Source organism: Pseudophryne corroboree, chromosome 1, assembly GCF_028390025.1.
Source record: "Pseudophryne corroboree isolate aPseCor3 chromosome 1, aPseCor3.hap2, whole genome shotgun sequence".
Classification (NCBI taxonomy): domain Eukaryota; kingdom Metazoa; phylum Chordata; class Amphibia; order Anura; family Myobatrachidae; genus Pseudophryne; species Pseudophryne corroboree.
The window spans coordinates 356,216,405-356,231,391 of record NC_086444.1 but is presented as its reverse complement, the minus strand read 5'-3'; the positions used below and the strand labels follow the sequence as shown (position 1 = coordinate 356,231,391).

Below are 14,987 nucleotides of genomic sequence, written 5' to 3'. Positions count from 1 at the left end.
GTGGCATTTTGCCCGGAATGAGCTCAATGGGACAGTCCCAGGGTCTATGCGGTGGTAGCAGATCGGCCGCTTGCTCAGAGAACACGTCTGTAAACTCCCGATAGGCCTCCGGAATAAGCCCTTCATCTGACTTGGAAGATACACGGAGCGGGTAGACAGGGGTGAGACAATTTGAATGACAAAAAGGACTCCAAGATGTTATTTGTGTCGAACTCCAGACGACGTGAGGGTTGTGAAGTTTAAGCCAAGGAAGGCCAAGAACCAGATCGTGGGGCATCTCCCGAATCACTAGAAACTCCAGATGTTCTTGATGCAGAGCTCCCACTTGCAGTTTGACTGGTACTGTACAACTTGAAATCAGACCGTTAGAAATTTGGGTACAATTGATAGCAGTCAACGTAATAGGTCGTTCGATCGACCGTAGCTGAAGACCCAGATTCTGAGCACAGGAAAGGGAAATAAAATTTCCTGCAGCTCCAGAGTCCAGCAGAGCCTTAACGGGTTTGGCTATTGACTCGGAGAACAAAGACACGGAGAGTAAACAGTCCACTGACGGAGAAGGTTTAGAAGAAACCCCTAGCTCGACTCCTCCGGAACAAGCTAGGACTGCCCGTTTCCCGGACGAGACTTGCAAAACTTGAGAAAATGATCCGCGGCTCCAGTAGAGGCAGAGTCTACCCTCACGACAACGCTGACGTTCCTCTGGGGACAGCCGAGATCGATTAATCTGCATGGGTTCATCAGGACTTGGAATAACCGTTTGCTTAGACGGAAAAGATCGGACCCTTGATCGATCTGACCGACTACGTTCGCCACCTCGTTACTGCATGCGAAGATCCACCTTTACACAGAGCGAGATCAACTGTTCCAAAGAATCCGGCAAATCTCCAGTGACCAACTCGTCCTTTAGGCGATCGGAGAGCCCGTTCCAAAAGGCAGCCCGAAGGGCATCATTATTCCAACGCAGTTCTGAGGCTATGGTCTGAAAATTAATCACATACTGTCCCACTGAACGAGAGCCTTGTCGGACACGAAGCAAATCTGCAGAGGCAGCGGTCGTCCTGCCTGGCTCATCAAAGATCCTCCAGAATGACGCAATGAAATTGGTATAACTAGAAACCAATGGATCGGATCGCTCCCATAACGGAGACACCCAATCCAACGCTGAACCCTCGAGCAAAGAAATAATGTATGCCACCTTGGACCGATCAGTAGGGAAGTTGTGTGAAAGCAGTTCAAAATGTACCTCGCACTGATTGAGAAAACCACGGCAATTCTTAGGATTCCCATTATAGCAAGAAGGAGTGGGGAGCTGAAGGCGTGACCTGGTTCCAGAGGAGGATGGAGCATTACTAGAAACAACCACTGGAGCAGGTACTGGAGCTGGGACCGGTACTACTGAAGCAAGAGAAGTCTGAATTTGATCCAGCCGGCCAGACAATTCCTGGAGATAATGCATCACCTGGCCCTGTGCTGTTTCCTGACTTTGTACTCGAGAAATCAAGTCCTGGATGGTACTTGCCTCTGGGCTCTGATCCCCCGGGTCCATGAGGCCTGAGTATACTGTCACTGACCTAGGTTGGGGGTGTTGTGAACTCGGGGGTTCTCCCGATGGTAGGGGAGAGGAGCCACAATTGGGTCGGAACAGGGATGGCTTAATATAGGTCTTCCTCATACAGGTCTCTGACAGTAGAGCTTGGTGAAAATATTAAAGAACTTTATTGTAGGAAGAGAGCAACACATTGTCACGTAGCAGAGAAGGAACGTATGGAGAAATGTCCAGGCCTATAGGAGAACTTGTAAGCAATGCTGAGGATTCCAGGAAAAGAAGTACTTGTGAGTGTTGGTACAAGATAATAATGACTGAAGAACTTGTAAGTGAAGTTTTGAAGATACTGGTGATTTGAAGAACTGGTGAACGGTGGTTAAAGACACTGATGATTTGTGGAACTTGAGAACGGTGGTTAAGGACACTGATGATTTGTAGAACTTGAGAACGGTGGTTAAAGACACTGATGATTTGTAGAACTTGAGAGCGGTGATTAAAGACACTGATGATTTGTAGAACTTGAGAGCGGTGATTAAAGACACTGATGATTCGTATAACTTGAGAGCGGTGATCAAAGACACTGATGATTTGTAGAACTTGAGAGCGGTGATTAGAGACACTGCACACGCTGACTCCAAGAAGCACTGGTGACCGGATTGCAGAGAAACACACCAGCCGCAGTATACGCTGAACTGTGCAGCAACTGGCACCTGGAAGTGCCGGAGACACTGGGGTACGACTGCAGAGAGATAAGTCGGGAACAAGAGCACTGGCATCCACGTCAGGGGAAAAGACGATACTCAGGCGCCGAGGCTCTGCCCGGCGTCTGACTTTGAATCTCGCGCCTCCGCTGGATTGGCGGTACAGTCTGATGACGTCACCTGCTCCCCGCCCACATGATGCCGGGTGTCATGGCGACGCCCCTGCCCCGGAGAACCGCCGGGAGCCGCGCCAGCCAGACGCCGGAGCCCGTGGACCACCGAAGGTGGAGGCCGCAACACAGACCAGCAGGCACGCAGGGGTAAGCGTGGTGAACGCCGCCTATGGCGTGTGACAGTTGCTATAAAAAGGACAAAGAGTCCGATTTCCAAAATGCGGCAGAGGGCTGGACGTGTGTGCAAAGAGCCCGCACCACGTCCAGGCAAGACAGGGACTCCTGAGAGTCCACAGAGTCGGAAACAGTAAAAGGAAGGTACCGCAATCACCCGATTGATGTGGAAACGGGAGACCACCTTGGGAAGGTAATCGAGGAGAGTGCTAAGGACAGCCCTGCCAAGTGGAAAACCAGGAAAGAAAGCCAGTGTGAAATTGCTCCTAGGTCCGAGACCTGGCACGCTAAAGCAATGGCAAGCAAAACCAGTCTTCCAAGTGAGCAAGCAGAGATCCACAGAGTCCAACGGTGCGAAAGGGGGATTTGCAAAATCTGCAATACAAGAGTCAAGTCCCACAGATGTCCCGGGGGAACGAAAGGAGGTTGGATGTGAAGAACTCCCTGTAAAAATGTCTGAACAGCAGGAGAACGCACCACCTTATGCTGAAATAAAAACAGCCAGGGCAGAGACCTGCACCTTTAGAGCAGCTAGACCCAACCCGGACTGTAAGAAACCAACACCCATGAAAGACTATAGACTAACACATCCAGGTGGCGAACAGCGCACCACTGAAAGTATGTACGCCACACCCAATGAAGATGGTTTCCTAGCTGAGAGCATGGTCCAAATAACCCGGTCCGAAAAACCTCTAGCTCTCAAGACTGACTTTTCAAGAGCTACCCCTTCAAAGCTAGACATGGTAGGTCGGGGTAAAGACATTGACCCTAGGATAGAAGGTCCGGTCTGAGAGGTAGGCGACACAGAGGTGCTCAAGATAGACCAAGAAGGTCTGCGTACCACGCCCGCTTTGGCCAGCCTGGAGCTACCAGGACTGCAGTTACCACCTCTTGCTTCAACCTGTGCAGGACACGTGGTTGGGGTCTCTGGATGACTGGTGCAAGATCCATAGCGAGACAGTTTACAGTTGTACGGTGAGGCCATTAAGTTGATCGGAGGACGACCCCAGCGATGCACTAGTATCTGGAACACTTCGGGGTGGAGAGACCACTCACTGGCGTGGACATCCTGCCTGCTGAGGAAGTCAGTCTCCTAGTTTTGGACTCTCGGAATATAAACTGACGATATCACCGTTAGAAACTACTCTGCCCAGTGGAGAATTTGAGTCACTTCCCTCATAATGATGAGGCTTCTGGTTCCGCCCCTATGACTGATGTATGCGACAACCGTCACATTGTCTTAGTGGTCCTTCACAAAGAGACAGGGTCCAGTTGGTCAAAGGATGCAGTAAACTGTCCTAAGTTCCAAAAATGTTCACTGGGAGTCATGCCTCATTTACAGACCACCTGCCCTGAAATGTGCGACTCTGTGTCACCGCCCCCCACCTGCAGGGACTGACATCTGTGGTCAGAAATGTCTACCACTGAATGGAGAAGGGCCAAGGAGTGCAGCCACCACAAGAGGGAAGTCGCACCTCCCTGGATAAGACAATTGTCTGAGATTTAAGGTGGAGAGGTGAACGGTTCCACAGCCCGAGAAGTTCCAACTGGAGAGGTCTGGAGTGGAATTGTGCATGTTTCACCATGTCCAAGCTGGAGACCAGCTTGCCCAGAACCTACAAGCAGAAATGTACAGAGACTCTGTGGTGCCTGAGAAACTTATGGATTAGAAACTGCAGAGACATTATCTTTTTCCTGAGAAGGAAAGCCCTTTTGACTCAGGAATCCAAGTGGGCAACCAGATGCAGCATGTCCTGAAATGGAATCAGACTGGACCAATTTATCAGCCAGTGGTGTGACTGAAGTTCAAAGTCAGAGAGATATGGTGATTCAGGGTCTCCTGAAATAGAGTCAAAAGAAAAGTCGTTCAGGTATGGGAGTATGCGAATACCCTGGACGCGAAGGGCGGCTGCCAGGACAGCCATTAGCTTTGGATAGTCCGAAAGGCAAGACCCAAAATGGGAAATTATAGCAATGACAGCCATTAGCTTTGGATAGTCTGAAAGGGAAGTCCCGAAATGGGAAATGGTTGCCTTGGACGGAAAAGCAAAAGAAGCGCTGATAATCTTCCCATATCGAAATATGGTGTCCTGAATATCCCAGGAGGCCATGAAATCCCCGGGTTCCAGAGCCTGCATAATCAACCAAAGAGACTCCATCCTGAACTTGGGGACCCTGAGACACAGGTTCAGAATCTAGACATTTAGGATGGGGCGAAAGGAAACATTAGGCTTTCATACGAGGAACAGATTGGAATAGAAACCCATTCCCTCTGAGGTGACTGGGCTGGAACAATCACCTCTGCTGCTAGAAAGAACCGGATGGACATCTGGCTACATCAATAGAAAGACCTGTGGTGAAGAACTGGACTGGAGGATGCTCCAGAAAGGCGAGTTAGTAACTTTGAGAAACTATCCCCTTATCCAGAAATCGTATTTCGTTTTCTGCCACATGTCAGCAAAGCAGAGGAGATGGCCGCTCAATGAGGGAGGTCCCAGTGGGGACCACCGTTGTCATGCTGCTGGTTTATCTGCTTACTTGGGGACCTACCTATGACCCAACCAAGCTGGACGCTTGGGCTTGGAGATTTAGTAGAGGGAACCTGAAATCTGGAAGAAGGTTAACCTCTTGTTTTCCCCTGTGGATGGAAGGCCCAACAGGACAAATTGTTTTGTCTTGGGCACCACAGAAGGTAAGAAAGTTGTTTTAGAAGCTGCTACTGTGGTGACAATCTTATCACTGAGGAAGGTGCATCTGGCATCTCCGCAGAGCAATGGTCACAAAGGCCAGTAAGTTCTTGCGTAGTACACAAAAAAAATTCTTTGCATGTTGTACAAGTATAGGCGCAAGTCACCGGAGCCCACTTGCCCTTCTGGAAGGTCTTTGTAGAAGATCCTTTGGAAGACATCGCAACTGAAAGAAGGGAGGAGAAAAAACAGACAGCAAACAAACTAAGTGGTGTGTGGTGGCAAAGGCACCCGAAACTGAAGGACCACAAGTAAATGAATAAGTGGTCCTGGTACTGCAAACTGCAAGGCCCAGGTACAGTAAAAGTGGCTACTTATAAACAAATAAGTAGACACATGTAAATGCAAGCTAGCAATACTGACCCCCCACCCCCCCACCCCACCCGCGGCAGCTACCCATGCTTCAGGAGTGTGCTAGTGCCACTGATCAACAGCTCTAGCAATTAACCTCTTGCGCTATAAAATAAGATATGGCTGATATTCAAATAACCAAACTGTGTGTTCAATAAATTTCATACGTTTTAATACATATAAAACATCTAGACCGCTCTATAATATATAACAATGTATGATCATAAATATATTAAATAATACCAAATGTATATGTGTTTGTGTGTGTATATATATATATATATATATATATATATATATATACACACACACACACACACACACATACATACATACATATACATACATACATATATATATTTTTTTTCATTAAAAATTCTCAAGGAGGTGGATCCAAGCTATTCTGTGCACAGTCATATACGAACAAGCAAAAATCCGTGTCTCAGTCCGTATATTTAAATTAATTAAAACGTATAGCAGCTTTCATTAGAACCCATATATAAATTATTGCTCCTTATATGTAATTTAGATGACAAAGTTCCTTATGTTATTGCCTTCAGCAAGGACAGAAACGTTACATGGAAAACCTGCTCCCAGCTGGAGCCTTACGTGTGGCTTCCGTCAGCGATGTTTAACACAAGGGGGAGTCCCAATGGTGAGCAAAGCGGCCCCGGAATGAGGGATCCTGCACCTGCACCGACGCCCGCTTGCAGCGATGATGTCCAGTCACAGGGCTCAACGAGACCGCACCACTTTAGTGCTGCTTGCAAGCACCCAGGTCACGGTCTCTCTACTCCCAATCGATGTCCGGCTGATGACAGTAACAAATGTCGGCAATGGAGACGGGTTCAGATGGCAATATGAGGGTCCAATATCATATTGGACCCTCAATAACATAAGGTCTAGATCTTTTATATGTATTAAAACGTATGAAATTTATTGAACACAGTTTGGTTATTTGAATATCAGCCATATCTTATTTTATAGCGCAAGAGGTTAATTGCTAGAGTTGTCGTGGGATTAGCATATGGGTTTCCAGTGCTAATTATTCTGACTTGATTACCCCAAGTCAGTAATTCTTTTGCAGCTAGAAAAATATTTTTTAATTATCTATTTGTGATTAGTTATTTACTAGTGCCTGGTTTCAGTTTTTGTGTTTGTGGCCACTGATCAACAGACCAGTGCACCAGCAGAGATTTGAAGGAGGAGACAGTGGTACCGCTTCCTACTGCTTACCATTGTCGACTCAGAGATAACTTTTTTTTTTTTTAAATTAAGTCAACTGGGGCTGTAGGCAGCCCCCTGAAAAATGGCCATTCCCATGAGCATCAGAAAAAAAAAAAAAAAACTGGCCTCCGGGTTACTAGGCAGGGTATAGGGAAGGAGAATGTGCTGCTCTGTTCTAGCAAGTTAACTACTTGGTGCCCAGCTCCCGCACTCGACCATACCCATGGTCTCACAGTCCCAGTATCCACCATGATGAAAGAAAAAACACAATAAACCTGTAGAACCTATTAAAAAGGCATGAACAGAGGACCAGGTAGCCACCCTGCAAAGCTCCACCGAGGCCTCATGTAAGGCCCCCAAGAGGTTCTCACCGAACGCATAGGGATATATTCAATGGTTTCAACACCATTGGGCGATTGGCTGCCGGCGCTACAGCTTGTACCCCCTGGGGTGGTGAGCTGAAATAACCAAAGTGACCTGTTTGAGCGCTCAAACAGGACTGGTCGTGTCACACCCATTCGTTATGTGGCTAAACCAGACCTCTCTGGGCGCGACACGCGTGATGAAAATCAATTAACTATCGATCCCCTGATCTCCCATCACTTTAGACAGGAGATCAGGAGTGATAAACAATTTAATATCACCCATAGAGTGCACCACCCAGTGATCATACACTGGAACTTCCTCCTAAAAATACAACTGTAATACTCTTGTCAGTGTCACATAAGATAAAGAGACAGTATAATAGAGAATTTTTCAGAGTCTGTCAAAGACAGACTTTTCAGGAGTTTAAGAATAGCGGATAGTTAGTATCAAATCCTCTATAGCTTGGTTTAAAGGAAGTCTTCTTCCCAAACAGATTCCTACTATGGGGTATATTCAATAACTGTCGGAAGCTGCCGTCTTGTCGGGAAGACGGCAGCTTCTGACAGTTTCCGTTAGGAAGGGGTTCTGACCTATTCATTACGGCCCCATTTATTCCAACAAGTCGGGAAACCCGACTTGTCGGAATGCATGCTGATCGGCGGCTTCAGCCACCGATCAGCGTGCATTGTTGGAAGCGGGGCCAAACCTGACAGGTTTTAGCACTGTATCCGACAATCTCAATCCGACTTTAAATAAAGTCGGATTGAGATGAGGGAGCTGAGACCAGGAGACGGGGGTAAGCAGCGCTGCAGCAGGGAGAGCAGGAACCCAGCGGCAGCATCCACCCGGCTCCAGCAAGCGAGGTCCCACTTGCTGGAGCTGTGTGGACGCTGCCGTGAGCCTCCGCTGCTGCAGCCGCTGCTCCCACGTCTCCTCCTCTCCTCGTCCGCTCCATCTCCTCCACTGCTCCCCCCACCGCCGCAGACATCTCCTCACCCCCGGTGCCGCTGACCGCTCCCCCACCTCACCCCCGGCGCCGCTGACAGCTCCCTCTGCCGCTGCTGTCAGCGCACCCGCAGCGCTGATAGCAGGTCAGGAAACAGGGAACGGCCAAATCTGACAGCCGCTCTTTTGAAAAGGGGTTGTCGGGTCCATTCCGACAACTGCATGTCGGAATGGACCCGACTCTTATTGAATATACCCCTATATCTCCGTGTTGAGACTCCAAATCATCCCTGAAGCAATCAGTCAGATTCACCATGAAAATGAACCCTAACTGAAGAAGGGTGTCTGCAAATAGTCGAGGATGAGGCCTCACAAACTGTTCAATGAAACTGCTATAGCAGCTTCATTGGATGTATTTATGTGACTCCCATGGAGGTTCAGAACAATGTCAACATAATGACCATGTCAACATTTTCACTGTTGACATTGAAACATATCCATATAAGAACTACAATCCCATATACAAGACTATTTCTCAAGCCAGCATTATGAAGCAACCTAAATATTTATATTAAGCAAAGTAGTAATTTATTTTATTCAAACTACTGAAGTCCCAACCAACATTTCATTATCTGGGGTTGGTGTTAGAAGTTTGTATACTTCTATTCCTCACACTCATGGTCTAAGAGTCATGAAGCAGCACCACAAATCCAACCATACTGAAGGGATGAAGAATATGTTCTTCTTGGAACTTTTAAAATTGGTGCTGATTTATAATTATTTAATCTGTGACAGTAAAATCTTTTTACAAACATCTGGTTGCACGATGGGGTCAACTGTGGCCACATTGTATGCCAATATTTATATGTTTGCCTAGGTGGGTTGTTTTTTTTTTTAACATTCATGAAAGACAGAAAAATATAATCTTTTATCGAACATACACAGATGACCTATTGATATTCTGGACAATGACATATTTACTACAACAATGGATTTGCCAATAAAAAGTAAATATATCTGTAGTTACACTCAAATCACTTACTTAAATGTCACAGTCAATAACAGTTGTAAAAAAAGGGGATCTTTGGTTTTACCTTTGTGATAAAAACACTGGTCAAGTAATAACTGGTTACAGACTTATGTATTTTAAACCCCCAGGAAAGGTCTATTTTGCTTAACAGACTTGATGAGAGCTTGGGCTTTTAGTAAAACCTGGATATGGGTCCTAGGGGTGTGAATGTGAGATGTAAGGGATGTCTCCATCCACAAGGCCCATTTCAGGTCTTTAGGCCTTCAGCCTGAGAGCAGGCTAATTAGGGTCTGCACCTGTAAGAGGCCGTTATAAGCTCTGTCAGGGTTTGGGTTGGAGCTCCCTACATGGGGAAACAGACAGCAAGCTTGTTGTGAGACACTGATTTACAGACTGTAAATACTGTACATATGCCTATGTTTGTGGTAGGGGCATTAGGTCCTACCACTCTGAGACAGAGAACCTAATATATGTTCAGTTAGTGCCCAGATGGGCTAGGATTTATTTTTAGGTTTTGTACTAGAACCCTGAACTGGGGGCAAATGTAATAGAGTTAGAGTTTCAGAAAGTGAGAGATTTGGTAAGGTTTTGCAGTTTGTTTGTTTTTAAAGTGGCACTCATTTACACTGCAAAGCCAGGTTGATTTTGCTGTGTAAATGATTGCCACTTTAAAAAAAAAAAAAAAAAAAAGAGAGAAACTGCAAAACATTACCAAATCTCTCACTTTTTGAAACTCTCACTCTATTACATTTGGCCCCTGGTGTGCTGTTTTCCTAGCTGCTGTGTTTTTGTTGGTACCCATCTACCCCAGGAGGGGGCACCCCCTACACTAATCTCCTTACACCTTTACATCCTTTTCTCTGAAGTCATGGGGGATACTGGGATCATCTTGGGGTATAGAGTGGAGCCTGGACAACAAACTATTAAGTTTTCAATATGCAGCTCCCAGTCCAAAATAGCATGAGGTTTCCCCCTAAAAGTCAGTGGAACAAACCATTGACTATTAGAGGGATACCTCATGCTATTTTGTTTTTATATGGATGGATTATACCCACGTGATAAATTATTTTTATACTTTTTATTTTAAATGAATAAAAGTGTTTTAATATTTGTTTCAAATCGTCTTCAACCATTTTTTTGTATGACCATTCATGGTGGATTGTGAGTTCCTTATTGAAAACGAGAACCCCGTGACCATTGAAAATCCAGAAATTAAACCACCAAACAAAGTACCAGTCAAATAAGTCTGCCATACCAGATAATAAAATTCTTGAATGCATCAAGCAAGGTACATATCACCCGAGACGATAAGCCCTTCGCTCTCAAAATGGATTTCAGAACAGCCACATGATGATGCCGCCTTCCTTCTTCAATTTCTGGATGTCCCAAGGGATCACGGAGATTGGAGGAACAATGTAAATGTAAAGAAGAGGAAATGTCCACGGAACAGTCAGAGCGTCCACCAGAAAGGTCCCCAGATCCCTGGTGCAAGAGCAGTAGCAAGAGAGTGTGTGACGCCACACCATCAGGTCTGTGTCTGGGCAACAACGCACCAGCAGGTGAAACACGTCGGGATGAAGAGTATGTCCCAGCACCTCAGAAAGTCGCCTGAGTGATGAACCCGCTGACTGCGCCAGGAGATACCAAATGGCCATCCGAATAATGTGGCTGACCCCTTATATGGCACCTTTGCTTCGTGTTCTGCCCTGATGATTAACATTAACAATGCCGTTGCATTGTTGGAATGAATTTTGGCTGACTTGTGATGAAGGAGGAGCTTCCCGAGCAGTCAACCAACCCTGAAAGGAATGCTGACAGGTCACTGCTCCCCAACAGTGAAGGCTCGCATCGGTCATGAGAATGTCACAATCCTGGATCTCAAAAAACATGACTCTTGTCCCAGTATGATGACTGGAGCCACCATGGTAAGGAGTGACAAACTTTCTGAGATAGAAGGATCCTTTGAGACCAGAGGCTGCACCCTGTCAAAGGTGGATATAAGAGTGCCCAAGATCTGTATGCAGGAATGAATTGACACCCTGTGCTGATGCAGGAAAATCTGAATCTCATCCTGTAGAACCTGTAGCTCATCTTTGGGAAGGAACGCTTCCTGAACCCAGGAGTTAAGATAGGCTCCCAAATGATGACATCCACAGAGGCTGAGCCAGAATGAGTAAATAGTCCATATAGGGAAGAATGCGGACCGCGTTGCATCGGAGTTGTGCTGTCATCACCTTTGTGAACACCTTTGGGTGCTGTTGAAAGGCCAAACTGAAAGGCCCGAAACCAAGAATGATCCGATTTGACTAAGTCAGAAGACCCCTGATGGGTATATGTAAATACACATCATGGACCTCCAGTGAGACCCTGGAGTCCCCCCCCCCCCCCCCCCCCAGTTCCACCCTCAGAATGATAGGGTTCCCAGATTCCATATGAAGTCTCTCTGAGATACAGGTTTAGGGATTAGTTGTTGAGGATGGGGCGGAAAGAACCCGAATAGAAGTCTGTAAGGCCTCTGCTTTTCTAAGATAGGAAAGAATGGCCTGTGGAGACGGCACTAATGACCTCTGCATTGGAAATGTTTTTTTAAACAGGCCACGGAGGAAAGAATATGTCGACATCCCATGCTGTAAGATCCGCTCAACATGTGCCATGTTTGTGGCAGGCCTGGGTGCCGAGCAACGGTCCGACCATGACAGGAGACTTCGGTATTTAGGGGAGAGCTTTCTGCGCTATTTGAATCAGAGTACACGGACCATAAATGCAACCAGGGGTCTGCCTGGCAGCCACAGCCGAGGCAGAGACCTTAGAGAGAGAAATCCTGAATCAATGGTATAAAGAAACACTGGCCTTCCGAATGAGGTATACCTTGCACAATAATTCCGATTTGTGGGTACCCATATGAAGGCCATCCTCAAGGGAGTCTGCCCAACGGGTTAACACCTTAGCAACCGAAGCAGACGCTAGTGCCGGACACAAAGTCACCCCTGCACTGGCATAAATGGATTTAAGGAAGTTTTCCGACCTGTCAGTAGAAACCTTAAGAGAGGCCATGTGCGGGATAGGTAAAGTTGTGGATTTGACCAACTTGGCAATGTTCACCCACTGGTGGTCAAAATGTGCTGAAAGGCTAAAACGCGCTTGAATAGTCAGGCTTACGACAAAAGGTCTTCTAAATGTGAAGAGGAGGGAAACTGTGGTCTACTTCTTACACTTAAACAGCAGTGTCTCAGCTGCAGATGCTGTATTCAAATCTTTATACAGAAGTACAGACTTAACGGCTTAAACTAAAGCATATACATCAACCTGACACAGACTCATCTGGAATAGAGGAGGATTCTACCTCATAAGTGACAGATTTCACCCAGAGGGGGCGCTGAGTGGAGGGGGTAGAACTATTCCACCTGGTTGATTTACATTTAGGCAGGTGCTCCAGCATATGCTGTAGTGAAATAGACTCTTGCATTAGGCCTTGGCCTGATAAGCAGAGTACCTGAACCCATGCTGGTAACAATATAGCAGACTGGGAAGCTCATGGGGGAAAAAGTGTAGGTTAAGAATGACCCCCCCCAGATGGCTGCAAGGAGTGCCTGGGAATTACGAGTCAGGCACCTGTACATGCGATAACCAATTACATAATTATATACAGTGTTTATTTTAAAGATAGAGGCGGAACATTTCTATTGATTCTAAACGAGAATGTCTCAGACTAAACCCATTTTTTCCGTTTTTATTCAAATTGAAGCAATTAAATTTCAGTGAATTTCCTGAAATGGTAGCAAAGGTAAGCAGTGAACTGCTAGGAAGTTTAAAAAAAGATATAGTTTACGTTAGGAAAGAACTGAGGAATAATCTAAATTTCAGAGTTATTAATCTCTTTTGCAGGGAGGCTTGCCTGAGATTATGAAGCACCACCAGTGGACTACTGAAGACTGGAAGAAGGAGTTATGGATGGATTGAAATCTTTGGTTCATCATGCAAAGTTTTTGTCCACCTTAGAGAAGGCAAAAGGATGGGTCCTTAGTGTGTGGGGATTATTTACTAGCAAGTGCCTCATGTTTTTCTGTTTAAATGTAAAAAATTATGGCTTAAAATACTCCAGGAAGGGGCAGGTTTACTAAATAGATCCATTACATTAACTGCCATACATGGAGGAGGATGTGTGATGATCTGGGGCTCTTGTGCTGGATCGCGTCAGTGACTTAACTCCGAACCAAAAAAGCTACCACAGCTTTTTGTAGCACCATGCAATACCCTTTGGTCTACACCTAATTGGTCAAGAGTTCAACCTACAGTAAGTTACTGACCAAAAACATACCTCCAGAACTACCTTTGAGGAAAACAACAAGGTGGTAGGCTTCAAATCATGGAATGGCCAGCAGTGAAGCAGAATACCACACTGAACAGGACAGAAGGGTGAAAGCAATCTACAAGTGCAACACATATGTGGAAACTTCTGCAACAGTGTTGGGAAAAATTTCCAAATAAAATTTGCTTTACATCGTAGAAAGAATGGCACTCGTGAATTCAGAGGTTGTATCTGCAAAAGGGTGGCTGCTGTGAGGTTTTAAAACTTATGAAAGATATCTGTGTGAGTGCGTGCGAGTGAGTGTATATATAGATAGATATAGATATATAGATACACACACACATACATCTGAACACTGTAAGCACCTACTTTGCATACAAAAGAACGTTTAAATCGTATCATAAATACCTCTCTTTATTGGCAGTCTCTTCTGCTGGTTTTGCATTCCCTGTAGGTTCCAAGCTGGACTTTGCCCCCATTGAGCTGGTAGTGTTGGAATCCAGGGATATGAGCTGCTGGTTGCTTTGAGAGGAAAGCATAGACCCTGCGAGTGACCCAGATATCGGTATACTATTGAAAAACGCTGTAGAAAAGTCCCTGCAATGGTACATTTGAATAATCACAAAGTGAGTCTCTTAAAATCGACATGATTCAGTTTTGTGACATCTGATTAACTAGGCAAACTCTAGCTATAACACACATACATACCCAGTGTCCAGCTGGGCAATACACAACGGGGTGATCCTACGCCGACCATCTGCTGTCCGTGTTTCAACTTGTTTCTTTAAAAGATTCTGCAGCAAACATAGAATTACTACCAATGAAAATATAAGCCCCATCACTCACCTTAAAATCCATTCCTCATAAACCATCTCAGGGACACTACTAGAATCTGGGTGAGAGGATCGGGGACTAAAGCAGTGACTACATGTAGCGGACATAACCAAAAAATCCCTCCCCCACAATAGTGCTGAGTTTATTAGCCATCTGTGGAGAACAATTATTGATTGTTGGTTCTTTTTGTGCAACATGCACAACAAGAAACATACAACAAACATGGAAAGGAACACAGTGTCCCCCAGATGGATTATGAGGGAAAAATCCTCTTCCTCTGGCATCCAATCTGAATACAATGCTAGACTCTGCCCTCTCAGAAGCTGCAGAATGGCATCATAAAGAGTGTAAAACTGGCAAGGAGGAGCACCACAGGAGGGAAGGGACCTCCCCCTAACATGCTCAGAGCTAAAAATGGTGTTGTCCATGAGATGGCTTCCCCTGCCATTCTCTACCACAAGAAGAGGCCTGCCATGTGGCAAACAGGACCCTAACCTTCAGCCACTGGAGACTGTAAAGCAGACCCTGTGACTGGGGCAAAAGCCCAGTGCTAGGCTGTGACAGTCTACCCACTGAAGTCA

General features: G+C 45.9%; 1 protein-coding gene across 1 annotated transcript in view; it reads right to left on the bottom strand.

The window, feature by feature from the left end:
- The window catches only part of LOC135070575 (protein HIRA), a 131,153-nt gene that overhangs the window by 86,734 nt on the left and 29,432 nt on the right, over nucleotides 1-14,987 (bottom strand). The window contains exons 13-14 of the mRNA XM_063964776.1: nucleotides 14,281-14,366; nucleotides 13,981-14,169 (exon numbers count right to left, since the gene is read on the bottom strand). Of these exons, the coding sequence (XP_063820846.1) occupies nucleotides 13,981-14,169; nucleotides 14,281-14,366 (275 nt within the window). The remainder of the gene's footprint in view (nucleotides 1-13,980; nucleotides 14,170-14,280; nucleotides 14,367-14,987) is intronic.